Source organism: Cinclus cinclus, chromosome 29, assembly GCF_963662255.1.
Source record: "Cinclus cinclus chromosome 29, bCinCin1.1, whole genome shotgun sequence".
NCBI lineage: Eukaryota > Metazoa > Chordata > Aves > Passeriformes > Cinclidae > Cinclus > Cinclus cinclus.
Genome location: NC_085074.1, coordinates 1414342 through 1439166, shown reverse-complemented (window position 1 = coordinate 1439166; position 24825 = coordinate 1414342). Strand labels below are relative to the sequence as shown.

At 50.0% G+C, this 24825-nt stretch overlaps 1 protein-coding gene across 7 annotated transcripts; it reads left to right on the top strand.

Moving 5' to 3' along the window:
• Positions 1–1011: 1011 nt before the first annotated feature.
• Positions 1012–23743, top strand: TIA1 (TIA1 cytotoxic granule associated RNA binding protein). 7 transcript variants are annotated; one of them, XM_062510471.1, is made up of 12 exons: positions 1012–1130; positions 5663–5759; positions 7013–7111; positions 8422–8476; positions 9638–9725; positions 13005–13080; positions 14750–14858; positions 15445–15540; positions 15622–15706; positions 19081–19204; positions 22516–22655; positions 23573–23743. In XM_062510471.1, the coding sequence occupies exons 1-12, from the start codon at positions 1105–1107 to the stop codon at positions 23691–23693; spliced, it is 1116 nt and encodes a 371-aa protein (XP_062366455.1). In that variant the 5' UTR covers positions 1012–1104; the 3' UTR covers positions 23694–23743. The 7 variants fall into 7 exon arrangements, with proteins under 7 accessions (XP_062366455.1, XP_062366456.1, XP_062366454.1 ...); XM_062510472.1 differs by having other exon boundaries at positions 14750–14862; positions 15449–15540; XM_062510470.1 differs by having other exon boundaries at positions 8422–8480; positions 9594–9725; positions 14750–14862; positions 15449–15540.
• Positions 23744–24825: the final 1082 nt, after the last annotated feature.

The following is a 24825-nucleotide window of genomic DNA, read 5'->3' as shown; positions in this document are numbered from 1 at the left end:
TCTACCTTTTCACCTCTTTTTAATCCCTTCACTTTTAATTATTTTATTTTTTAACGCCTTTGCTTTTAATTCCTTTCATTTAAACACTTTTCTTCTAAACTCCTTTATTTTTAGCTACCTTATATCAACTCCTTTATTTTTATTTTCCCCCAGGCCTCTGTTCCCGGTCCCCACACCAACCTTTTCACCCTGCTTTTAAACCTTTTACTTTTGATTCTTTAATTTTTAAATCCTTCATTTTTAATTCCTTTAATCAATAAGTTTTAATGAATTTATTTTAATTACTTTATTTTAGTAATCTTTCTTTTAGTCCTTGTGTTTTATAAGCTTTATTTCCCCTCCCTTGTGGCCCATTCCCAATGCCCACGTGTCCCTTTTCACCACGACTTTACTTTCAACTTTTTCATTTTCAATTCTGTAATTTTGAACGCCTTTATTTTAACCGCCTCTATTTTAACTCCTTTAGCTCCTTTACTTCGAACTCCTTTACTTTAACTGCCTTTATTTCTCAGTCCTGTTGCCCCCATTCCTGATGCCCGCATGTCCCTTTCCACTGCGGTTTTAACCCCTTTAAATTATTTTATTTTTAATACCTTAATTTTAAATTCCGGTTTTTTAACACCTTTATTTTCACACTTTTGTTGCTACTGATGCCCCCGTTCCCTGCGCCCGCCGGCACCTTTACACCCGCTTTTAAGCGCTTTCCTTTTAACACTTTTATATCCAAACCCTTTATTTTAAATCCCTTCATTTCTCACGCCCCTCTTTTTAACGCCTTTATTTTAAATCAATTTTCATCACTTTTATCGCCTTCCCCCCCCACCCCCCAAAACCCCACGGCCGCGCATGCGCAGAGCGGCCCCGGCGGGCGGGCCGCGCGTCCCCGCGCCGTTCCCGCGCTCTCCCCGCGCACGCGCGTTCCCGCCCACGCCCCCCCCACGCCCCCCCCGGCCCCTCAGCCCGCCCGCCCGCCGCCATCTTGCGAGGAGCTGCCGCGGGACCGTCCGCCGGCGGGGCCGGCGCCGCTCGGGCTGCCCGGGCTGCCCAGGGCTCACGGGGCCGCCCCGGCGGGCGGGAAGAGCCGGGGCGGGCGGCGGCGGCGTCATGGAGGATGAAATGCCCAAGACCCTGTGAGTGGGGAGGGGGCGAGACCGCCTATTGTTCCCGGCTCCGCGGGGAGGGGCGGCCCGGGGTCGCCTCACGGACGGGCCCCTCAGGGCTCCGCCGCGGACCCTCAGCCGCCCGCAGTGCCGCGGGAGCGACCCCCGCCCGGGGCTGAGGGGCAGCCGGCCCCCTCCGGCAGCGAGGGGAGCCCGGCTCCCGCGGTATTCCTGCCCTTTCCCCGTTCGCAGTGCTGGGCACCGCCGGCCTCCCCTACGCTCCGGGCGTTACCCTGGGCCTCCAGCTCACATCTGGAGGGACAGGGGTGTGTGGAAGCTGTGTGTCCCTTCCCCAGTATATCCCAACTCACATCCGGAGGGAAAAGTGGTCTGGAAGGTGTGTCCCCCCCTTCTCCTGAATAGAAAGGGAGTCTGGAAAGTGTGTGCCCCTCTCCAGTCCAGCCCAGGTCACATGTGGAGAGAAGGGCAGTATGGAGGGTGTCACCCCCCTCCCTGCTACATCCACGCTCACATCTGGACGGAAGGGGGGTCTGGAAGGTGTGTGTGCCCTCCTCCCCAGTCCATCGCAGCCCATGGCAGGGGATAGAGCTGAGTGATCAGTCCCTTCCACCCCAAACTATTCCATGGTGAGGATCCTGTGATTCTGCATGACCCATGTAGGTTTTTATGAGCGACTGACTGGATTTTGACCTGGGGGTGCGGGGGGCTACCTCGGCAAACAGCTGGAGCCCCACTGCCCTGGTCAGCAGCTCCGTGGGAATGACCAGGAGGTGCCCCTGAATCCACTGCTCATCCCAGTGTTCAAAGCACTCTCTGAACCTGTTGTTTCCCAAGCAGTGAATTAAGCTACATCAGGGGAGATTCAGGTTGGATTTTAGCAAGAGGTGCTGGTCCTATGCACACGTGGGCTGTGTTTCCCTCCTTTGCCCAGGCAGGTGTTACCTGGAGTAGCTTTCCCCTGTTTGGGTCAGGCTCCAGTCTTCCCATGCCACCTCTAGAAGCCTTGTTCTCCAGTGCAGCAGAAAAGACAGGAGGGAGAGAGGGAATCATTCCAAGGTGAGGGACTGTTGTGCCCTTGGACTGCTGCCCCTCCAGGGCTTGAGAAACTCCATGGCCGAGTGCCCACAGGACAACAAGACCCTGACGTGCCTCACCCTGGCTGTCCCGAGCACTGACCACTCTCTGCTTCCCCAGTCCCAGTGTTTTCCCACATTTTGGGAGCTATTCCTGGCCTTTGCAAACACAGAGCTGCCGGTGTGTTTGTGTGTTTATTTGGGAAGATGTTTTCCCCCCATCCCAGGGGTCGTGCGGGGCCTGGTGGCTTTGGTGTGCGCCAAGGAATCCAAGTGCCTGTCCTGGGGCACGTGTGGCTGGTGGCACAGACAGGGAATCATTGAGGCTGGAAAAGACCTCCAGGATCACCGAGTCCTGCCTTAAATCACAGCTGAGGGCTGAGCAACATCCAGGGTGGGATTTCTCTGACTCCTTCCCTGCGTGACTTTCTGGGGTCACACAGGGAATTATCCCCAGCTGGGTGTCACAGGTCAGGTTTAGAAGGAGCAGTCAGAGTGCAACTCTGGTGATCTTTAGTGGATGTTAAATCCGTGCTCACACAGGGGTTTCTGTAGGATTTCTGCTCCAGAAACCCCGCCCCCCCCCCCCTTGGTAGATTTTGGGGCTCCCTCACTTGTGTAGTCCCCAAAACCCACTGCATCCTGTTTTTTCCTTCCCAGACATTCCTGGAAGTAACTCCTTGTTTTTGCCTTTTCCACCTTGCCTGTGTCAGTGAGGAGCAGTCAAAGGTGGAAAGTTGGGATCTTTAGTGGGTGTTAAATCCATGCTCACAGGGGGATTTCTGAAGGATTTCTGCTCCAGAATCCCCCCCCAAGGTGTAGGTTTTGGGGCTCCCTCAGCTGTGTAGCCCCCAAAGCCCTCTGCACCCTTAACACATTCCTTAACACATTCCAGTTGTTTTTCTGGAACAGATTGCAGACACTTCTGGAAGTAACTCCATGTTTTTGCCTTTCCACCTCAGCCGTGTCAGTGAGGGGGGTGCAGAGCTCTGTGTTCCCTTAGGAGCTTTTTTTCCTCTTGTAAATGAATTCCTGGAGGGGCAGTTCCCTTCCTTGAAAGGCACTTTTCAGCAGCAGATGGTGGATCTGCAGAGCAGTTTGGAGGTGACAGAGTCTTGTTGTTTGTGTTTTCCATGGATGCACGTGGGATACGTGTCCTAAATTAAATTAATTTGTGGTCTGAAGCTCGCATAAGAGCTGGCAGCAGTTGGATTTAGCTTCTCAAGATAAACTTGGATAACACAGCCCTTCATCTGCAGAGTCATCAACCGACTCGTTAATTGGATTCTCGTCCAATTAACAGGAAAGAAAGGGATGGGAGAGGTGCAGGAAGAGGTAGGACTGAGCTCTCCTTGTGTTGCTGCCTGGCAGGGTCACCTGGGTGCTGGGTCATTTTTGTGTGAGCACAGGACAAGGTCCAGGTGTGCTGAAAATTCCATGGAGAAGTCAGGGAATGGTTCATGGCCCAGCTCTGGGTGTTCCCCACCTTCCTTGGCAGACTCTGTGTACACAGAAATAATCCTGCACTGGATCCTTCAGGAATGCCTTGGCAGAAGTTCATGGGACTTTTGGGAATCACTTCTCTAAAACCTGCTAAACCCAGTGCTGAGGTCAGGAATGTTTCAGGAGAGGCTTGTTTATTGGGATGAAATCCCATCAGTCAGAGTGTCCATCAGGACACTCTGTTTGGGAACCTTCCAACAGCAAATTAATGAATTTAGACCCAGAAGGTCACACGGGGCTCATCACTCTGGGGCTTCCATTGATTTGTTATCCAAATAATTATAATATTTTTTAAAGGGAGTTAAAGAGAGGCCTTGCTAATTTAGCTCTGGTTAACGAGGTGGTGATGGGTCAGAGGTTGGGCTCAATGATCTTGCAGTCTTTTCCACCCTCTCTGATCCCACTCTCAGATGAACTTGCTGGAGGGAGAATGTCCTGGTGTTAATTGCCTTAATGAAGTGCTCTAATCCCTCCTTTTCTTAAGTTTTTAAGGAGACTTGTCAGAAGTGCAGGAATCACTCACTTAGAGCCAGACAAAGCCTGTAAAGGGTTTTTAAAACCCAGTCCTGCCTCCTACCTAAAACAGCTGCCTAAATAATTACCGCAGAGCTCCTGTAGGAGCCATTCCTGACAATCACTCTGTCTCCTTCCCACATAACCAAACCTCAGAGCACATCCCTCCAGCAGCAGCAGGAGAATGAGCAGAGCTTGGATTGCTCCTGTTGTTCTCTGACAGCCCCTTTGCCCCTCTGGAGCTGCAGGAACCTGAGCAGAGCTTGGATTGCTCCTGTTGTTCTCTGACAGCCCCTTTGCCCCTCTGGAGCAGCTCAGGTGCTCCAGTATGTTTACAGGGCTGGGATTTGGCCGGGATTCCCGTGGCAGAGCTTTCCCATGAACATTCCTCTGTGGGAAGCTGTGGCTGCACCTCGGGGGCTGAGGTTTCTCACTGGGTTTTTTATAAAAATCTCGTGATTTGGGCTCAACAACAACAACAGAAACAGCCACACGTGGGTCACGGATGGGCTTGGTGGCCAAGGAAGCCAAAATCCCAGGTGGGAGTGGGGATTTGGGATGTGTTTGTGCTTGGGGAGGCTGATCCTTGGGAATGTGTGCACTCAAGCACGTTGGCCCTCGGATATTCCAGGCAGATCTGGTGCTTCCAGAACATGAGGCCTTTGGAAGGAGCCAAGCAAACGTGTAAAACATGGACAAACAGCAGCCTGAGCTGCTGGGGCAGCTGGGAAATGGTGCTGGGGCAGGGATGATGGTGGGATATGGGAATTGGGATTTCTGTACTGGGAAATCATCGTAGGGATATGGGAACTGGAGTCTCTGTACTGGGAAAACAGTCACTGTAGGGGTATGGGGATTGGAATTTCTGTGTTGGGGAATCAGTGTAGGGATGTGGGAACTGGAGTTTCTGTACTGGGAATTCAGTGTAGGGATGTGGGAACTGGAATTTCTGTACTGGGAAATCGATGTAGGAATATGGGAACTGCAGTTTCTGTACTGGGAAATTGGTGTAGGGTTATGGGAACTGGAGTCTGTACTGGGAGTTGAATGGGTATAGGGATATGGGAACTGGAGTCTGTACTGGGAAATCAGTTTGGAAGGTCAAGATCATGGAATCCTGGAATGGTTTGGGTGGGAAGGAACATTAAACCCGTCCAGTGCCAGCCCTGCCATGGACAGGGACACCTCCCACTGTCCCAGAGTGCTCCAAACCCTGTCCAGCCTGGCCTTGGACACTTGCAGGGATTCAGGGGTGGACACAGCTCCACTGGGAATTCCATCCCAGCCCCTCCCTCATTCCATCCTCATTCTATCCCAATATCCTGTCTCACCCAGCCCTCCAGCAGTGGGAAACCATTCCCCCTTTTCCTATCGCTTCATCCCTGGTCCCAAACCCCTTTCCAGGTTCCAGTGTGTCCAACATCCATGTCCATCCCTGTGTTTGACCCTCAGGTACGTGGGGAACCTCTCCAGGGACGTGACCGAGGCTCTGATCCTGCAGCTCTTCAGTCAGATCGGACCCTGCAAGAACTGCAAGATGATCATGGATGTAAGAGCCTGAATCCTCTGATTTCCTTCCCTGTTCCTCAGAGCTGCTGGCTCCAGGCTGTGCTCCTGGCTCTGGGAATTCCTCTGGAAACAAGGCACAGCCACCTGAAATAAATCTGGTGATGCACTCAGATGGTTCTGGCATCGTTTCTGCACGTGCCTGGTGGTAAATGTAAGAATGGATGGACATGGAGAGGGACAGTGAGCTCATTAAATAATGATGGGGTTGCAAATGAGGTTTTAAAAACTCTTTACCATAATTTTCTACTCTTTCCAAAGCAGAATTGAGAACTCTGGGAGCATTGTTAGTCCCTGTAGAGTCAGAAAACCTGTCCACATGGGGCTGCTGAGAGGGACAGGGAACTCATTAAATCATGGGAGGATTGCAAATAAGGCTTTAAAAATCCCTTACCATAATTTTAGCTGTCTAAAGCAGAATTGAGAGCTCTGGGAGCATTGTTAGTGCCCGCAGAGTCAGAAAACCTTTCCACATGGGGCTGTTGTGTCAGCAGTCAGAGGCTGAGCAGGGCAGCCGGAGCCTGGGTGTGTGTCCCTAGTCCCAGTTTGTGTCCCTAGTCCCGGCTTTGTGTCCCTAGTCCCAGGTTCCTGTCCCTAGTCCCGGCTTTGTGTCCCTAGTCCTGGCTTTGTGTCCCTAGTCCTGGCTTTGTGTCCCTAGTCCTGGCTTTGTGTCCCTAGTCCCAGTTTGTGTCCCTAGTCCCGGGTTCCTGTCCCTAGTCCTGGCTTTGTGTCCCTAGTCCCAGTTTGTGTCCCTAGTCCCAGTTTGTGTCCCTAGTCCTGGCTTTGTGTCCCTAGTCCTGGCTTTGTGTCCCTAGTCCCAGTTTGTGTCCCTAGTCCCAGGTTCCTGTCCCTAGTCCCGGCTTTGTGTCCCTAGTCCCGGCTTTGTGTCCCTAGTCCCAGTTTGTGTCCCTAGTCCCAGTTTCTGTCCCTAGTCCCGGCTTTGTGTCCCTAGTCCCAGGTTCCTGTCCCTAGTCCCGGCTTTGTGTCCCTAGTCCCGGCTTTGTGTCCCTAGTCCTGGGTTTGTGTCCCTAGTCCCGGGTTCCCGTCCCTAGTCCTGGGTTTGTGTCCCTAGTCCCAGGTTTGTGTCCCTAGTCCCATCTTTGTGTCCCTAATCCCAGGTTCCTGTCCCTAATCCCAGGTTCCTGTCCCTAGTCCCAGGTTCCTGTCCCTAGTCCCGGCTTTGTGTCCCTAATCCCAGGTTCCTGTCCCTAATCCCGGGTTTGTTTCCTGTCTCAGACAGCTGGCAATGATCCCTACTGCTTCGTGGAGTTCTACGAGCACCGGCACGCGGCCGCAGCCCTGGCTGCCATGAATGGCAGGAAGATAATGGGTAAGGTAAGATGCCATGCTCGGGGTGAGTCTGGGGGGCTGTGCCAGGGGGCTGGGGGCATTCCAGGGGGAAATCCTGCTGGGAGAGCAAGGGGTGTGCTGCAAATGGCACACTCTTCCTTTGGGGTGGAGATCTCAATGGGGTACGACTCAGGAGAGGAGTTCAGAGCATTTGAAGAAGGAGTTCAAATTGTGGGGAGGAGTTCAGGGTGTTGGGAGGAGGAGTACAGGGTGTTGGGAGGAGGAGTTCAGGGTGTTGGGAGAAGTTCAGGGTGTTGGGAGGAGTTCAGGGTGTTGGGAGGAGGAGCTCAGGGTGTTGGGAGAAGTTCAGGGTGTTGGGAGGAGTTCAGGGTGTTGGGAGGAGGAGTTCAGGGTGTTGGGAGAAGTTCAGGGTGTTGGGAGGAGTTCAGGGTGTTGGGAGGAGGAGTTCAGGGTGTAGGAAGAAGTTCAGGGTGTTGGGAGGAGGAGCTCAGGGTGTTGGGAGGAGGAGCTCAGGGTGTTGGGAGGAGGAGCTCAGGGTGTTGGGAGAAGTTCAAAGTGTTGGGAGGAGGAGTTCAGGGTGTAGGAAGAAGTTCAGGGTGTTGGGAGGAGGAGCTCAGGGTGTTGGGAGGAGGAGCTCAGGGTGTTGGGAGAAGTTCAAAGTGTTGGGAGGAAGTTGGAGTTGAGGATGTGGAACAGAGAGAAAATCACAGGATTCCAGAGAGGTTGGGGTGGGAGGGCCCCTCTGGAGATGATCCTGTGCCAAAGTTCATTCAGAGCAGAGTGCACAGGGCAGTGTCCAGGCAGGGTGTTGATATCTGCTGAGGAGATACCACAGCCTATTCCAGGCCTCAAAGGAAAGTTTTCCTTCATATTTTCCCTCATATTTTCCTTCTTTTCCTCATATTCAGGTGGAACTTCTCGTGTTTCAGTCCATGCCTGTTGTCCCTTACCCTGTCACTGGGCACCACTGCTCAGAGTCTGTCCCTGTCCTGTTCACAGTCACCCCGAGACATTTGGAAGCCATTCCCTGTGTCCTCCATCCTCCTCCTGTCCCTCCATCCCTTGTCCCAGTCCCTCTCCAGCTCTCCTGGATCCCCTTTAGGGCCTGGAAGGGGCTCTGAGCTCTCCCTGGATCCTTTTCTCCAGCTGAACACCCCCAGAACAGGGGAGTTCTTGCCCTGTTAAGAACAAACCCTCTCCCTAGAGAAATATCTTAAACTTGAGTTTTAATCCCAGCCTTGCACATGGGGTGCCTTGCAGGGTCAGATTTGAGCACTGGAGATGTCTGAGCTTTTTGGGATTTGCCAAATCTGTTGTTTGATTCCCATTTGCAGGAGGTCAAAGTGAACTGGGCCACCACCCCCAGCAGCCAGAAGAAAGACACCAGCAGTAAGTGTCACCTGTGCCCTGAGCTGTGCAAATTCTGAAACAAAAATGCACCAGCAGAGCTCTGGGGGAATGCTTTTGATTGGAACCCTAATTATTTATTGCGTTTGCATTAATTAAACTTCAGGGCAAATGTGATCTTTGCCATCACACAGCATTCACAAGGTAATTGTATCTCAAACATCACATTGTGGATCTCCAGGGTGTTCCCTGAAGCTAAATTTGGAGGATTTTTTGTTTGTTTTCCATTGAATTTTTATGGAAGGACTTCCTTTCCATTTCCCTGTGGCATCAGGAAGGGATTTGGTGCAAATCTGTGGCTGTTTGGTACCTGGGCAGTTGTGAATTAAAACCCAAAATGCCTCACTCTGTATTTTTGAGGCACATTGAGCATCTCCCTCAAGGAGCATCCAGGCTCCTTCCAGAACAGGTTCCATCACTCCTGGCAATTTCTGTGGAGAAATTCATGGAATTCTAAGCTGGTGGGGCTAAAGCCCAGCAGTGCCTGAGAGAGTTGGGTGCCTGCTGTGGCACAGCTCAGTCGGTGTCACACACTGTTGGACTGAGGTGGAAAACTCCTCGGATTCAGGCCTTTTGTGCCTGGTTCTCATCAGGAAGGGACCCCCTTTCCATCCTGATTCTTCAGTCCTGGTTCCCTGGGGCTGCCCCTTCCCTGGCAGTGTCCCAGGAGCACCGTGGGGTGGTGAGAGGTGTCCCTGCCATGGCAGGGGTGGCACTGGGTGGGTTTCAATCCCTTCCCACCCAAACCATTCCAGGATTCCACATCACAGCCTAATGCTGGCACAGGGAGAGAGACATGGGCACGTGAGATGTAAATAGTCTCAGATTTGTGCAGTAAATGCTGGCAGGTCTTAAAGCAGTTGGTAAAATTCAGGATAGAAATGTGTGTCCTTCACATCACTGGCTTGTGGCACTGCCAAGCACGGGGTCTGTCAGGAACAGCAGGAGTTCTGCTCTTCCTGTAGCATCCAGCATGGCTTTTTGTGGTATTTAATGCATATCTTTGTGCTTTTTAATAATGTATTTTGAATAACAGCTGGATTTTTAATTCAGGTTTTTTTAAGAAGGGTTTTTTTTTTTTCCTCTGCTCTGCTCAGAGGGTGTCTTCAACCACTAAATCCTCCTGTCTCTTTTCCCCCAAAGACCATTTCCACGTCTTTGTTGGAGACCTCAGCCCTGAGATCACAACTGAAGACATCAAAGCAGCCTTTGCTCCCTTTGGAAGAATCTCGTAAGTCCTTTCTTGGGGTCATCAAATCTCTGTCCTGAGTGGAGGCAGCTCTGTGTTGAGTATCAGTGACACTGTGGCAGTGCAGGGACCACAGCCCCATCCTTTATCCCACCTGTCCTGGAAAATCCAGATCCTGCACCTGGGGTGTGCATTTCCCCAGCCTGTATCCCTTGGCACTCTGGATTTTTGGTGCCAGCCACCCTTAGCCAATTTTTTTTTTGTGGAGTCAGGACTGGGGTGAGACACAGTTGCGTTTGCAGTCTGGATCCAGATCAGTTACCTGATTGTGAAGAGACCTGGGGTTGTATATCAGGCTTTAACTAACAGCTTGGTCAAAGCCATCAGATTAATTATTGTTCATTATTTCTTGTTCAAGATGGAAAACCCTTCCAAATCAAGGCATAGAGAGCTCGAAATTGCTGCTTTGAGCAGTATCTTGAAGAAGGTTTACGGATTTCACAAACATTTATATCCCATTTCCCTCAAAATGCACTTTTCTTTTGGGACACTGGGGCAGCATCACCTGAGGCCCCACACATTTGTCCAAACCCTGTGGGTCAGGGAGCTGAGGTGGCCCCAGCAGGGCAGGGATGTTCCCAGTGAGGTGTCCCTGCCAGCCTGTCCCACCCAGGGAGCAGAGTGAGGAGCAGCCCCTCCATTCCATGCTCCAAACATGAGTTTCCCTTCTAGCCTTGTCTGTACTGGACACTGGAGTTCCTTGGTGGTGCTGTAACAACACACAGTACTTTGGAGGGTTGGGTAATGAAGCGTTTAATTGAAGTAATTTTGGGTTTTGTTGTTTGGGGTTTTTTTTTCCCTCCCTCAGGAGTTCCAGTTTATTCCTCTTTTCGTGCCAGTTTGATTTCTTTTCATTAGAAGGTTTAAAAAGTTCTGTAAATGGGATTTTTTTCTTCAGGCATCCCCTGAGTGCAGCTGAGGGTCACTGGGGAGTGCAGAGGGAAGGTTCCAGGGAGTCTGGATGGAAGGGATGGGGCTCCAGGGATTTCATCCTCAAGAATGGAAGGGATGGGGCTCCAGGGATTTCATCCTCAAGAATGGAAGGGATGGGGCTCCAGGGATTTCATCCTCAAGAATGGAAGGGATGGGGCTCCAGGGATTTCATCCTTTGGGTGGAAGGGATGGGGCTCCAGGGATTTCATCCTTTGGGTGGAAGGGATGGGGCTCCAGGGATTTCATCCTTTGGGTGGAAGGGATGGGGCTCCAGGGATTTCATCCTCTGAATGGAAGGGATGGGGCTCCAGGGATTTCATCCTTTGGGTGGAGGGGATGGGGCTTCAGGGATTTCATCCTCTGAATGGAAGGGATGGGGCTCCAGGGATTTCATCCTTTGGGTGGAAGGGATGGGGCTTCAGGGATTTCATCCTCTGAATGGAAGGGATGGGGCTCCAGGGATTTCATCCTTTGGGTGGAAGGGATGGGGCTCCAGGGATTTCATCCTTTGGATGGAGGGGATGGGGCTCCAGGGATTTCATCCTTTGGATGGAAGGGATGGGGCTCCAGGGATTTCATCCTTTGGATGGAAGGGATGGGGCTCCAGGGATTTCATCCTTTGGGTGAAAGGGATGGGGCTTCAGGGATTTCATCCTTTGGGTGGAAGGGATGGGGCTCCAGGGATTTCATCCTTTGGGTGGAAGGGATGGGGCTCCAGGGATTTCATCCTTTGGGTGGAAGGGATGGGGCTCCAGGGATTTCATCCTTTGGATGGAAGGGATGGGGCTCCAGGGATTTCATCCTTTGGGTGGAAGGGATGGGGCTCCAGGGATTTCATCCTCTGGCCAGATGTGGCTGGACAGAAGGATTGAGAGGTTTAACAGCTGGAATGATGCAGGAGGGAGGCAGGAACAGGCAGGGTGTTGGTGTGAGAGGCTCCCCCTCTCTGATGTCACCAAACACCTTCCCAAAAAGTCCCCCAGAGCCCCGAGATTCCCTCCTGAGCACCGAGCTGGGGCCAGGCCCTTTGTCCCATCTTACCTGGAAGAGATTTTTCCCTACAAGAGCCATCCCTGCCTGGTGCTGATGGGAAGGGAGTGATGCTCATGCTGGCTCAGACTCACATCCAACCTGAAACTCAAGTTTTTTCCCCCAAAAAAGCAGAATTTCCCCTTTTGAACTCATTCCAAATCCCAAAGGACTCAGATTTTCTCCTTATTTAAATATAACTTTGAAAAATGGGGGATTGAATGAAGTGACTTGAGCTGTTCATCAGTGACCAGGCTCTGCAAATGGAATATTTCCTGATTGATTTTTTTTTTATTTGAATCTTTACTGCTGCTGAACATTTTTATTGATGACCTCGAGGTGTGATCAGCAGAAAGAGAAATTTGGGTAATTCTTGGCCTCTGGCTGGTTTGAATCCCTGTCAAAACATCCCCTCCCTCCCTTTGTGTTCACTCTGCTCATGTTTTCACTCATTCTTGAGCCTTTATTCCAGATTTTTCAGTTGAGATTTTTCAGTAGAGATGAGTGTTTCCCCCTTTCCCTCTCAAGCTCAGCTCCCCAGGCAATTTGGGACACAAATTCTGGGAAAGTTAAAAAAAGGAAGAAGAAGGGGGGGGGTCTAACAGAGACCCATTTCTCTGTTCCCTCTGATTTCCCTTCCATGATCTCCTGATTTTTTTTTTTTGGCTGTTCTGTAGAATGATAGAATTCCACAGGCTGCAGTTCACAGTGGAGAAATGTTATAGTTTTATGTACCTTTATCAATTTTATTCCTTTTTCCCCTCTGTTTTTGTTTTGTTTTTTTCTGTACCTCGTAATTCGAATCACTCCTGTTTGATAATGATGTCTGGTGTGTGGTTTTAAGACTTGAAATGTGTTTTCTTTTCTTCAATAATTTCTGAAATACCAATCTTTCTAAATTTTTGCCCACAGCCCAAAAAAGGGGGTAACAAATTGACCTGAGAATTAAAGAATCCAGCTAAAACAGGACAACATATGCCTTTCAATTCCTATTTTTTAATTTTAATTTTTATTTGCTGTTCATTTCTATTGAACATTTACAACGAGCAGGTAGAATGTATTGACAAATAAATAATATTTTAAAGCTTTGCACGATTCCAGCTCTTGTAGCTTTTTTGCAATTCCCAGCCTGTGACAGTGCCTGGGAGCAGGAACCAGCTCTAAAATGCAGCCATTTCTTAGAGAAGCTCTTGATTTGAATGGTTTAAATTTAATTTTGCTCCTGTGTGTGTGGACAAGGAGTTGATTTGAGTGGAGGGGAGAGAGCTGAGGCTGAGCTGGGTCATTTTGTGTTTTTAGGGATGCACGGGTGGTCAAGGACATGGCCACGGGCAAGTCCAAGGGCTACGGCTTCGTGTCCTTCTTCAATAAATGGGTAAGAGCTTGTTTCCTTCCCAAGATATGGCTAAAATCCCTTCATTTTCCCTTAAAAAGGGTAAAATGCTTTCATTTCCTCTTAAAAATGGGTAAAATCCCTTCATTTCCTCTTAAAATGGGTAAAATCCTTTCATTTCCTCTTAAAAATTAGTAAAATCCCTTCATTTCCTCTTTAAAAATGGGTGAAATCCTTTCATTTCCTCCCTTAATAAATGGATAAGAGATCTTGTTTCCTTATCAAGAAATGGCTAAAATCCTTTCATTTCACTCTGAATAAATGGCTAAAATCCCTTCAGTTCCTTCTTCAATAAATGGCTAAAATCCCTTCATTTCCCCCTCAATAAATGGGTAAAATAAACCCCTTCATTTCCTCTTAATGAATGGGTAAAATTCCTTCATTTCCTCTGAAAAATGAGTGAAATCCTTTCATTTCCTTCTTTAATAAATGGGAAAGAGCTCTTTCTCTGTTTATAAACACACAGAAATCACAGAATCCCACAAGCATTTGGGTTGGAAGGACCTTCAGGGTCACTGGGGACACTCAGGAGAGCAATGGGGACACTCAGGAGAGCAGTGGGGACACTCAGGAGAGCAGTGGGGACACTCAGGAGAGCAGTGGGGTCACTCAGGAGAGCAATGGGGACACTCAGGAGAGCAGTGAGGACACTCAGGGGCACTGGGGTCACTCAGGAGAGCAGTGGGGTCACTCAGGAGAGCAATGGGGACACTCGGGAGAGCAATGGGGACACTCGGGAGAGCACTGGGGACACTCAGGAGAGCAATGGGGACACTCGGGAGAGCAGTGGGGACCCTCAGGAGAGCAGTGAGGACACTCAGGGGCACTGGGGACACTCAGGAAAGCAGTGGGGTCACTCCAGAGAGCAGTGGGGACACTCAGGGTCACTGGGGACACTCAGGAGAGCAATGGGGACACTCGGGAGAGCAGTGGGGTCACTCAGGAGAGCAGTGGGGACACTCAGGGGCACTGGGGACACTCAGGAAAGCAGTGGGGTCACTCAGGAGAGCAGTGGGGTCACTCAGGGGCACTGGGGTCACTCAGGAAAGCAGTGGGGTCACTCCAGAGAGCAGTGGGGACACTCAGGGTCACTGGGGACACTCAGGAGAGCAATGGGGACACTCGGGAGAGCAATGGGGACACTCAGGAGAGCAGTGGGGACACTCGGGAGAGCAATGGGGACACTCGGGAGAGCAATGGGGACACTCAGGAGAGCAGTGGGGTCACTCAGGAGAGCACTGGGGTCACTCAGGAGAGCACTGGGGACACTCAGGGGCACTGGGGTCACTCAGGAAAGCAGTGGGGTCACTCAGGAGAGCAGTGGGGACACTCAGGGTCACTGGGGACACTCAGGAAAGCAGTGGGGTCACTCAGGAGAGCAATGGGGTCACTCCGGAGAGCAGTGGGGTCACTCAGGAGAGCAATGGGGACACTCAGGAGAGCAGTGGGGACACTCAGGAGAGCACTGGGGTCACTCCCATGGCTCTGTCCCACAGGAAGGGGTGCCAGCCTGGCCTGGGACATCCTCAGGGTCACTCAGGAGAACAGTGGGGTCACTCAGGGGCAGTGGGGTCACTCCCATGGCTCTGTCCCTCAGGAAGGGGTGCCAGCAGTGGGGTCACTGGGGTTTTTCTCTCCCCCTCTCCTCCAGGACGCTGAGAACGCCATCCAGCAGATGGGGGGGCAGTGGCTCGGGGGGCGGCAGATCCGAACCAACTGGGCCACCAGGAAACCTCCAGCTCCCAAGAGCACCTATGAGAGTAGGTGCCAACCCTGTGCCCTGCCATCTCCTGGGGTGGGGGATCCCAGAGATTTTGGGGTGGGGAGGACCTCAGAGCCCATCCCACCCCACCCCTGCCTTGGGCTGGGACGCCTTCCCCTATCCCAGGGTGCTCCAAGCCCCATCCAAGCTGGACTTGGGCACTGCCAGGGATGGAGCAGCCACAGCTCCTCTGGGAATTCCATCCCAGCCCCTCCCCACCCTCATTCCTCCCAAAATCCCACCCCAATCTCCCTTTTCCCAGTTGGAAGCCCTTCACTGTCCTGTCCTTTCATCCATCCATTGTCCCAAATCCCTCCAGCTCTCCTGGAGCCCCTTTAGGGCAATTTTCTATTCCCTCAATCTCATAATTTTCTGGGATTTCCAGAGATTTTCTGGGATTTTTCCAGAATGTTCCTGGCATGTTCCCATTCCCAAATTCTTGTTTCATTCCTAGTGCATTCCTGTCCCTCATCTGGCTCTCCCGTGTGCCTGTAAAGCTTTGCAAGTCATTCCCAACATCCTGTACCAGCCAGGACTAAAACTCCTCCACAATTCCCTTAAAAATCCCACCCAATCTTTTCCAGCAAGCACCAAACAATTGTCCTACGACGAGGTGGTCACTCAGTCCAGCCCCGGCAACTGCACCGTGTACTGTGGGGGTGTCACCTCGGGCCTCACAGGTACGTGTGGCCCCGGCCCTGCCAGCTGTCCCCGTGTCCCCCACGGGTGCCTCATGCTGCTCTCTGTCCTTCCTGCTCCAGAGCAGCTGATGCGCCAGACCTTCTCCCCCTTCGGGCAGATCATGGAGATCCGAGTGTTCCCAGATAAAGGCTACTCCTTTGTCAGGTGGGATGGGGTCAGGGGTGGGTTTGGGGGTTTGTGTCAGGTGGGATGGGGTCAGGGGTGGGTTTGGGGATTTGTGTCAGGTGGGATGGGGTCACGGGTGGGACTGGGGGGAGTTGTGTCAGGTGGGATGGGGTCAGGGGTGGGTTTGGGGGTTTGTGTCAGGTGGGATGGGGTCACGGGTGGGACTGGGGGGAGTTGTGTCAGGTGGGATGGGGTCAGGGGTGGGTTTGGGGGTTTGTGTCAGGTGGGATGGGGTCACGGGTGGGACTGGGGGGAGTTGTGTCAGGTGGGATGGGGTCGGGGTGGGTTTGGGGATTTGTGTCAGGTGGGATGGGGTCAGGGGTGGGTTTGGGGGTTTGTGTCAGGTGGGATGGGGTCACGGGTGGGACTGGGGGGATTTGTGTCAGGTGGGATTGGGGGGTGCGTGCAGGAACTCGGGACTAGATCCTAGAGATCCGAGTGTTCCTGGTTAAAGGCTGCTCCTTTGTCAGGTGGGATCGGGTTTAGGGGTGGAACTGGGGGGTTTGTGTCAGGTGGGATTGGGTCAGAGGTTGGGGGATTTGGGGGGGTTTGTGCAGGAACTCGGGACTTAGATCATGGAGATCTGAATGTTCCCAGATAAAGGCTACTCCTTTGTTAGGTGGGATGGGGTTTAGGGGTGGAACTGGGAGGGTTTGTGTCAGGTGGGATGGGGTCACGGGTGGGACTGGCGGGAGTTGTGCAGGAACTCAAGACTTGGATCATGGAAATCTATCTGACTGTTCCTGGATAAAGGCTTCTCCTTTGTTAGATGGGATTGAGGGGGTTTTGGGTCAGAGGTGGAATGGGGGGGTTTGTGTCAGATGGGATGGGGTTAGGGTGGGATTGGGGGGTTTGTGTCAGGTGGGATCAGGTTTAGGGGTGGAACTGGGGGGGTTTGTGTCGGATGGGATGGGGTTAGGGTGGGATTGGGGGGGTTTGTGTCAGATGGGATGGGGTTAGGGTGGGATTGGGGGGGTTTGTGTCAGATGGGAGGGGGTTAGGGTGGGATTGGGGGGGTTTGTGTCGGATGGGATGGGGTTAGGGTGGGATTGGGGGGGTTTGTGTCGGATGGGATGGGGTTAGGGTGGGATTGGGGGGTTTGTGTCAGATGGGAGGGGGTTAGGGTGGGATTGGGGGGGTTTGTGTCAGATGGGAGGGGGTTAGGGTGGGATTGGGGGGTTTGTGTCAGGTGGGATCGGGTTTAGGGGTGGGATTGGGGGGTTTGTGTCAGATGGGATGGGGTTAGGGTGGGATTGGGGGGGTTTGTGTCAGATGGGATGGGGTTAGGGTGGGATTGGGGGGGTTTGTGTCAGATGGGATGGGGTTAGGGTGGGATTGGGGGGGTTTGTGTCAGATGGGATGGGGTTAGGGTGGGATTGGGGGGGTTTGTGTCAGATGGGATGGGGTTAGGGTGGGATTGGGGGGTTTGTGTCAGGTGGGATCAGGTTTAGGGGTGGAACTGGGTGGCTTTGTGCAGGAATTCAGGACTTGTGAACAACTAAGCAGTGGGATTAAACAGAAACCACTTTATTGTTTACATTGTGCTTAAACGTTCTAAAGCTCTGCACACACAATCACACATTACCTGATTGGTGCCTCTGTTTTAGCCACGAGCTCTGCAGGAAATATTGCTTACAGTCCAGTGCTTCACAGCTCTTCCTTATCTTAGTTCTTGGTATTGTTTCTCAGCCTCTTCTTTCCCAATTCAGCACAATTTATGTTTCAGTAGCCTTGACAAATTCCAGAGTGTTTGATAAGAATAACTAAAAATGGCTTGTCTGGTGCACCTGGAACACACTGTGGACTAAACTGTTCAAAAACATTGCTGCAGGTTTGCAGAGGTGGGGGTGTCATAGGTTAGAGGGGTTTGCCTTCCTCTGGTTTGAGGAGGGATTGTGGCTGTAAAAATTGGGGAAAATCCCAGAAGTAATTTGGAACGAGGCCCTTTGTCATTCAGGACTGAGGAGTCACTGAGCCCTCCCACATTAGAGAGGCTAGAGGGTTTCTGCTCCCTCTGGTTTGAGGAGGGATTACAGCCATAGTAAAGTGAGGGAAAATCCCAGAAATCACCTGGAACAGGGCCCTTTATCATTCAGGACTGAGAGGTTAGAGGGTTTCTGCTCCCTCTGGTCTGAGCAGGGATTATGGCTGTAAAAATTGGGAAAAATCCCAGAAATAATTTGGAACAGGGCCCTTTGTCATTCAGGACTGAGGAGTCACTGAACCCTCCCAGGTTAGAGAGGTTTTCCTTCCTCTGCTCTGAGGAGGGATTATGGCCATAATAAAGTGGGAGAAATCCCAGAAACCACTTGGACTTTGTCATTTTGGAAGATCCCTTCATTTCCTTCTCCAATTAAATGGGAAGATCCTTTTATTATTTTATCCAATTAAATGGGAAGGTCCCTTCATTACTTTATCCAATTAATGGGAAGATCCCTTGATTTCCTTCTCCAATTAAATGGGAAGATCCCTTCATTTCCTGCTCCAATTAAATGGGAAGATCCTTTCATTTCCTTATCCATTTAATGGGAAGATCCTTTCATTACTTTATCCAATTAATGGGAAGATCCCTTCATTACTTTATCCAGTTAATGGGAAGATCCCTTGATTTCCTTCTCCAATTAAATGGGAAGATCCCTTCATTTCCTGCTCCAATTAAATGGGAAGATCCTTTCATTTCCTTATCCATTTAATGGGAAGATCCCTTAATTAAATGGGAAGATCCTTTCATTTCCTTATCCATTTAATGGGAAGATCCCTTAATTTCCTTCTCCAGTTAAATGGGGAGATCCCTTCATTTCCTTGCAATGAATGATGATTTCCATCTTTGCCATTTAGTAAAACAAGTTAGTTTAAAAAAATCAGTAAAAATCAAAAAATGTAGTAAAAAATCAGTAAATTGATTAATCTTTCCCATTTAATAAAATATCAGTAAAAAATAAATTTAAAAAGTAAAATCAATAACTTGAATAGTATTTCCCATTTAGTAAAATCAGTAACACATCAATTAAAAAATCAATAAAAAATAAAAGTAAAAAAATCAATAATTTGACTAATCTTTCCCATTTCATAAAAAAAGAGCAAAAATCAAAAATAGTAAAATATCAGTAAATTGAGTAATCTTTCCCATTTAGTAAAAAAAATACAAAATTTTAAAAATAGTCTGAAAATTAATGCATTGACTAATCTTTCTCATTTAGTAAGAAAGCCAGTGGAAAAACCTATTTAAAAAACAAAAACAAAAAAACTAAAATCCATAAATTGCCTGCTGTCCTTGCTGAATTCCCCAGTTGAGGGAGAATCACAGGATGGAGTGATTCCAAATAAATATTCCCAATTTGATTCACCCACAGGTTCAATTCCCACGAGAGCGCTGCCCACGCCATCGTCTCTGTCAACGGCACCACCATCGAGGGCCACGTGGTGAAATGTTACTGGGGCAAGGAGACACCTGACATGGTCAGCCCTGTCCAGCAGGTCAGGGACATCCCGGAGCCGGGGAGCTGCTGGTTAATCACCCTGTTAATTGGCTGGGATGGGGGAGTGAGATGGATGGATGGATGATGGATGATGGATGGATGGATGGATGATGGATGGATGGATGGATGGATGATGGATGGATGGATGGATGATGGATGATGGATGGATGGATGGATGGATGATGGATGGATGGATGATGGATGGATGGATGGATGGATGATGGATGGATGATGGATGGATGATGGATGGATGGATGATGGATGATGGATGGATGGATGATGGATGGATGGATGATGGATGGATGGATGGATGGATGATGGATGGATGGATGGATGATGGATGGATGGATGGATGATGGATGGATGATGGATGATGGATGGATGGATGGATGGATGGATGGATGGATGATGGATGGATGGATGGATGGATGGATGGATGGATGGATGGATGGATGATGGATGATGGATGGATGGATGGATGATGGATGGATGGATGGATGGATGGATGGATGATGGATGGATGGATGATGGATGGATGATGGATGGATGATGGATGGATGATGGATGATGGATGGATGATGGATGGATGGATGATGGATGGATGGATGGATGGATGATGGATGGATGATGGATGGATGATGGATGATGGATGGATGATGGATGATGGATGGATGGATGGATGATGGATGGATGGATGATGGATGGATGGATGATGGATGGATGGATGATGGATGGATGGATGGATGGATGGATGGATGATGGATGGATGGATGATGGATGGATGATGGATGGATGATGGATGATGGATGGATGATGGATGGATGGATGATGGATGGATGGATGGATGGATGATGGATGGATGATGGATGGATGATGGATGATGGATGGATGATGGATGATGGATGGATGATGGATGGATGATGGATGGATGGATGGATGGATGGATGATGGATGGATGATGGATGGATGATGGATGGATGGATGATGGATGATGGATGGATGGGTGATGGATGGATGGATGATGGATGGATGGATGATGGATGGATGGATGATGGATGATGGATGGATGGATGATGGATGGATGGATGATGGATGGATGGGTGATGGATGGATGGATGATGGATGGATGGATGATGGATGGATGGATGGATGGATGATGGATGGATGATGGATGGATGGATGATGGATGGATGATGGATGGATGGATGGATGATGGATGGATGGATGATGGATGGATGGATGATGGATGGATGGATGATGGATGGATGGATGATGGATGGATGATGGATGATGGATGGATGGGTGATGGATGGATGGATGATGGATGATGGATGGATGGATGGATGATGGATGGATGGATGATGGATGGATGGATGATGGATGGATGGATGGGTGATGGATTGATGGATGGATGGATGGATGGATGGATGATGGATGGATGGATGGATGGATGATGGATGGATGGATGATGGATGGATGGATGATGGATGGATGGATGGATGATGGATGGATGGATGGATGGATGATGGATGGATGGATGGATGGATGATGGATGGATGGATGGATGATGGATGGATGGATGATGGATGGATGATGGATGATGGATGGATGGATGATGGATGGATGATGGATGGATGGATGATGGATGGATGGATGGATGATGGATGATGGATGGATGATGGATGGATGGATGGATGGATGATGGATGGATGGATGGATGATGGATGGATGGATGGATGGATGGATGATGGATGATGGATGGATGGATGATGGATGGATGGATGGATGGATGATGGATGGATGGATGATGGATGGATGGATGGATGATGGATGGATGGATGGATGGATGGATGATGGATGATGGATGGATGGATGATGGATGGATGGATGGATGGATGATGGATGGATGGATGATGGATGGGTGATGGATGATGGATGGATGGATGATGGATGGATGATGGATGGATGGATGATGGATGGATGGATGATGGATGGATGATGGATGGATGGATGATGGATGGATGGATGATGGATGGATGGATGATGGATGGGTGATGGATGGATGGATGATGGATGGATGATGGATGGATGGATGATGGATGGATGATGGATGGATGGATGATGGATGGATGATGGATGGATGAATGGATGATGGATGGATGAATGGATGATGGATGGATGGATGATGGATGGATGGATGGATGGATGATGGATGGATGGATGATGGATGGATGGATGATGGATGGATGGATGGATGGATGGATGGATGGATGATGGATGGATGATGGATGGATGATGGATGGATGATGGATGGATCGTCTGGAAAAGGGTCTGGAAAAGGGTCTGCCATGGAGCTGTCAGAGTGAGCACAGAGCAAACCAAGTGGGGTGGAGCAGCTCTGCTGTGGGGAAAGGGGGCACAAGAGGAGCTTTGGGGTGACCTCTGAGCCACTTCCTGTGCCTGAAGGGACTCCAGGAGAGCTGGGGAGGGGACTTGGAGTGCCAGGACAAAGGGGACAGGGGGCTTCAGAGGGCAGGGACAGGAGGGATATTGGGAAGGGATAGATGGGATGTTGGGAAGGGATAGATGGGATATTGGGAAGGGATAGATGGGATATTGGGAAGGGATAAATGGGATATTGGGAAGGGATAGATGGGATGTTGGGAAGGGATAAATGGGATATTGGGAAGGGATAGATGGGATGTTGGGAAGGATAGATGGGATGTTGGGAAGGGATAGATGGGATATTGGGAAGGGATAGATGGGATGCTGGGAAGGGATAGATGGGATGTTGGGAAGGGATAAATGGGATATTGGGAAGGGATAAATGGGATATTGGGAAGGGATAGATGGGATATTGGGAAGGGATAGATGGGATGTTGGGAAGGGATAGATGGGATGTTGGGAAGGATAGATGGGATGTTGGGAAGGGATAGATGGGATGTTGGGAAGGGATAGATGGGATGTTGGGAAGGGATAGATGGGATGTTGGGAAGGATAGATGGGATGTTGGGAAGGGATAGATGGGATGTTGGGAAGGGATAGATGGGATGTTGGGAAGGGATAGATGGGATGTTGGGAAGGGATAGATGGGATGTTGGGAAGGGATAAATGGGATATTGGGAAGGGATAGATGGGATGTTGGGAAGGCATAGATGGGATGTTGGTAAAAGATGGAATTCCAGCAGAGCTGTGCCCTGGGAGCACCCATGACTAGTTTGGACCAACCCGATGCTCGCTGGGGGTGGGGTGAGCATTCCCAGACCCCCAGTGGCAGAGTTGCTGAGTGCTGTCCCACTGTGTCCCCAGGGCCAGCTGAGCTACCCGCCGGCCTACGGGCAGTGGGGCCAGTGGTACGGCGGTGCCCAGCTGGGCCAGTACGTGCCCAACGGCTGGCAGGTGCCAACCTACGGCGTGTACGGCCAGGCCTGGAACCAGCAGGGCTTTGGGTGAGTCCTGAGTGCTTCATCCCAAACTTCATCCCTTTTGGGAAGGGGTTTTTGTACCCCAGAGCTGCAGTGGGGTGGGGACATCCCAGCAGGGCTTTGGGTGAGTCCTGAGTGCTTCATCCCAAACTTCATCCCTTTTGGGAAATCATGTTCACACCTCAGAGCTGCAGCAAAGTGGGGACATCCCAGCAGGGCTTTGGGTGATGCCAGAGCATTTTTATCCCAGATTTTATCCCTTTTGGGAAATGATTTTCACACCTCAGAGCCGCAGCAAAGTGGGGACGTCCCAGCAGGGCTTTGGATGAATCCAGAGCATTTTTATCCCAAATTTTCTCCCTTTTGGGAAGTGATTTTTGCGCCTCAGAGCTGCAGCAAAGTGGGGACATCCCAGCAGGGCTTTGGATGAATCCAGAGCATTTTTATCCCAAATTTTATCCCTTTTGGGAAATGATTTTCACACCTCAGAGCTGCAGCAAAGTGGGGACGTCCCAGCAGGCTTTTGGGTGAGTCCAGAACCATTTTTACCCCAAATTTTATCCCTTTTTGGGAAATGATTTTCACACCTCAGAGCCGCAGCAAAGTGGGGACATCCCAGCAGGGCTTTGGATGAATCCAGAGCATTTTTATCCCAAATTTTATCCCTTTTGGGAAATGATTTTTGCACCTCAGAGCCGCATCAAAGTGGGGACATCCCAGCAGGGCTTTGAGTGATTCCAAAGCATTTTTATCCCAAATTTTCTCCCTTTATGAAGCAATTTTTACACCTGGGAGCTCCCTTGCCCCTCCCTTTGCTGTCCCCTCAGGTTGAGAACACCCCAGCAGATAACAACACCCCGAATCTCCGCGAAACCCCTTCCCAACAAACTTCAGGGATGATTTGGGATTTCCTAAAGCATCTTTTTTCTCTCCCTCACCAGGCAGAGCCAGTCCTCAGCACCGTGGATGGGCCCTGGCTACGGGGTGCAGGCAGCCCAGGGGCAGAACGGTGCCGTGGTGCCCCCCCAGCCCGGCTTCCGTGTGGGCTTCGAGACCCCCTGACCCCCCCAGCGTGGTCACTTCTGACCACAGCCACCACCAATCATGGATTGAGCCCCCCCCACAGCATTGAAATTTAAACAAAATCCTTCCCTTTTCACCACCACCCCGCCCCCCCCCCCCAAAAAAAAAAAAGAAAAAAAAAAAAAGCCCGGATGCTGGATCGCCGCCGCCGCCTTTCGGTTTGGTTTTTGTTTTTTTTTTTTTTCTCTTTTCAGTTTTTTTTTTTAAATGTGTTTTTTTTTGGAAACACAAATTGCAGGGACTTCGCTGCCTTAGCTGAGAATCGGGGCAGGAATTGCACAAAGTCATCCTTGGGGGTTTTTTGGTTTTGTGGTTTTTTTTTTGTTTGTTTGTTTTATTTGTAATTTTTTTTGTGGGGGGTTTTCCCTCAGAAAATCTAGAAACAGCTGGTAAAAAAATACCCCAAAAGAAGCCAAAAGTGTGGGAATCCTGGAGCTGCCTTCAGCCTCACACCCTCTGTTTTAAAGGAGCCTCTTGGAGCATCCCTCCAGCGGGGGGAGGTTTTTTTAGGAAGATAAATCCTACGTTTACATCATTTTTTTGTGGATCTCAGTGTGTTTTTCAGGGTCGGGTTTTTGCCTTATGCTGGGGAAAATTAAAAAAAAAAAAAAAAAGGTGGGGGGGACTTGAAAGTGCCCAGCTCTCCCCACATGAGCCAAGATTCCCACCCTGGGACAGCAAAATTCCTGTTGCTAAAACGTGACAAATCCCTCCGGGGGTTGGTTGGTTGTTTTCTTTTGTTTGGTTTTTTTTTTTTTTTTAATTTTTTACTGATTTTTACATTTTCCTGTACTGATTCTGTAAAATATTAAGCGCAAATTGAAGAATTTTTGCACAACCGTTGGCCACTTTTGTACGTTTTCCTTATTTAAAGGTAGGACACGGAGTCTTTTGATGTGATTTATGCCTCAAATCTTCCCTCTTTTTGTCCTTACTTTTTTTGTGGATATGAGATATCTCTTGGAATATAAAGTTTTTAATCCATTGTGTAAAAAATTCCCTCAGTAGTCCAGGTGTTTTTCACAAGGGAGTGAAGGTGAGAAGAGCTCCCAAACCTGATCTATCAGAGGCCAAAAAACGCCCTTTTCTTATCCTACCTCTCGCCCAGCCT

Bases quoted from the DNA above. Each gene is read 5' to 3' on its own strand.
- TIA1 (XM_062510468.1), top strand. From the start codon at position 1,105: ATGGAGGATGAAATGCCCAAGACCCT. The intron at 1,131-5,662 runs GTGAGTGGGGAG...TTTGACCCTCAG, and splicing joins GATGAAATGCCCAAGACCCT to GTACGTGGGGAACCTCTCCA. The intron at 15,707-19,080 runs GTGGGATGGGGT...ATTCACCCACAG, and splicing joins AAAGGCTACTCCTTTGTCAG to GTTCAATTCCCACGAGAGCG.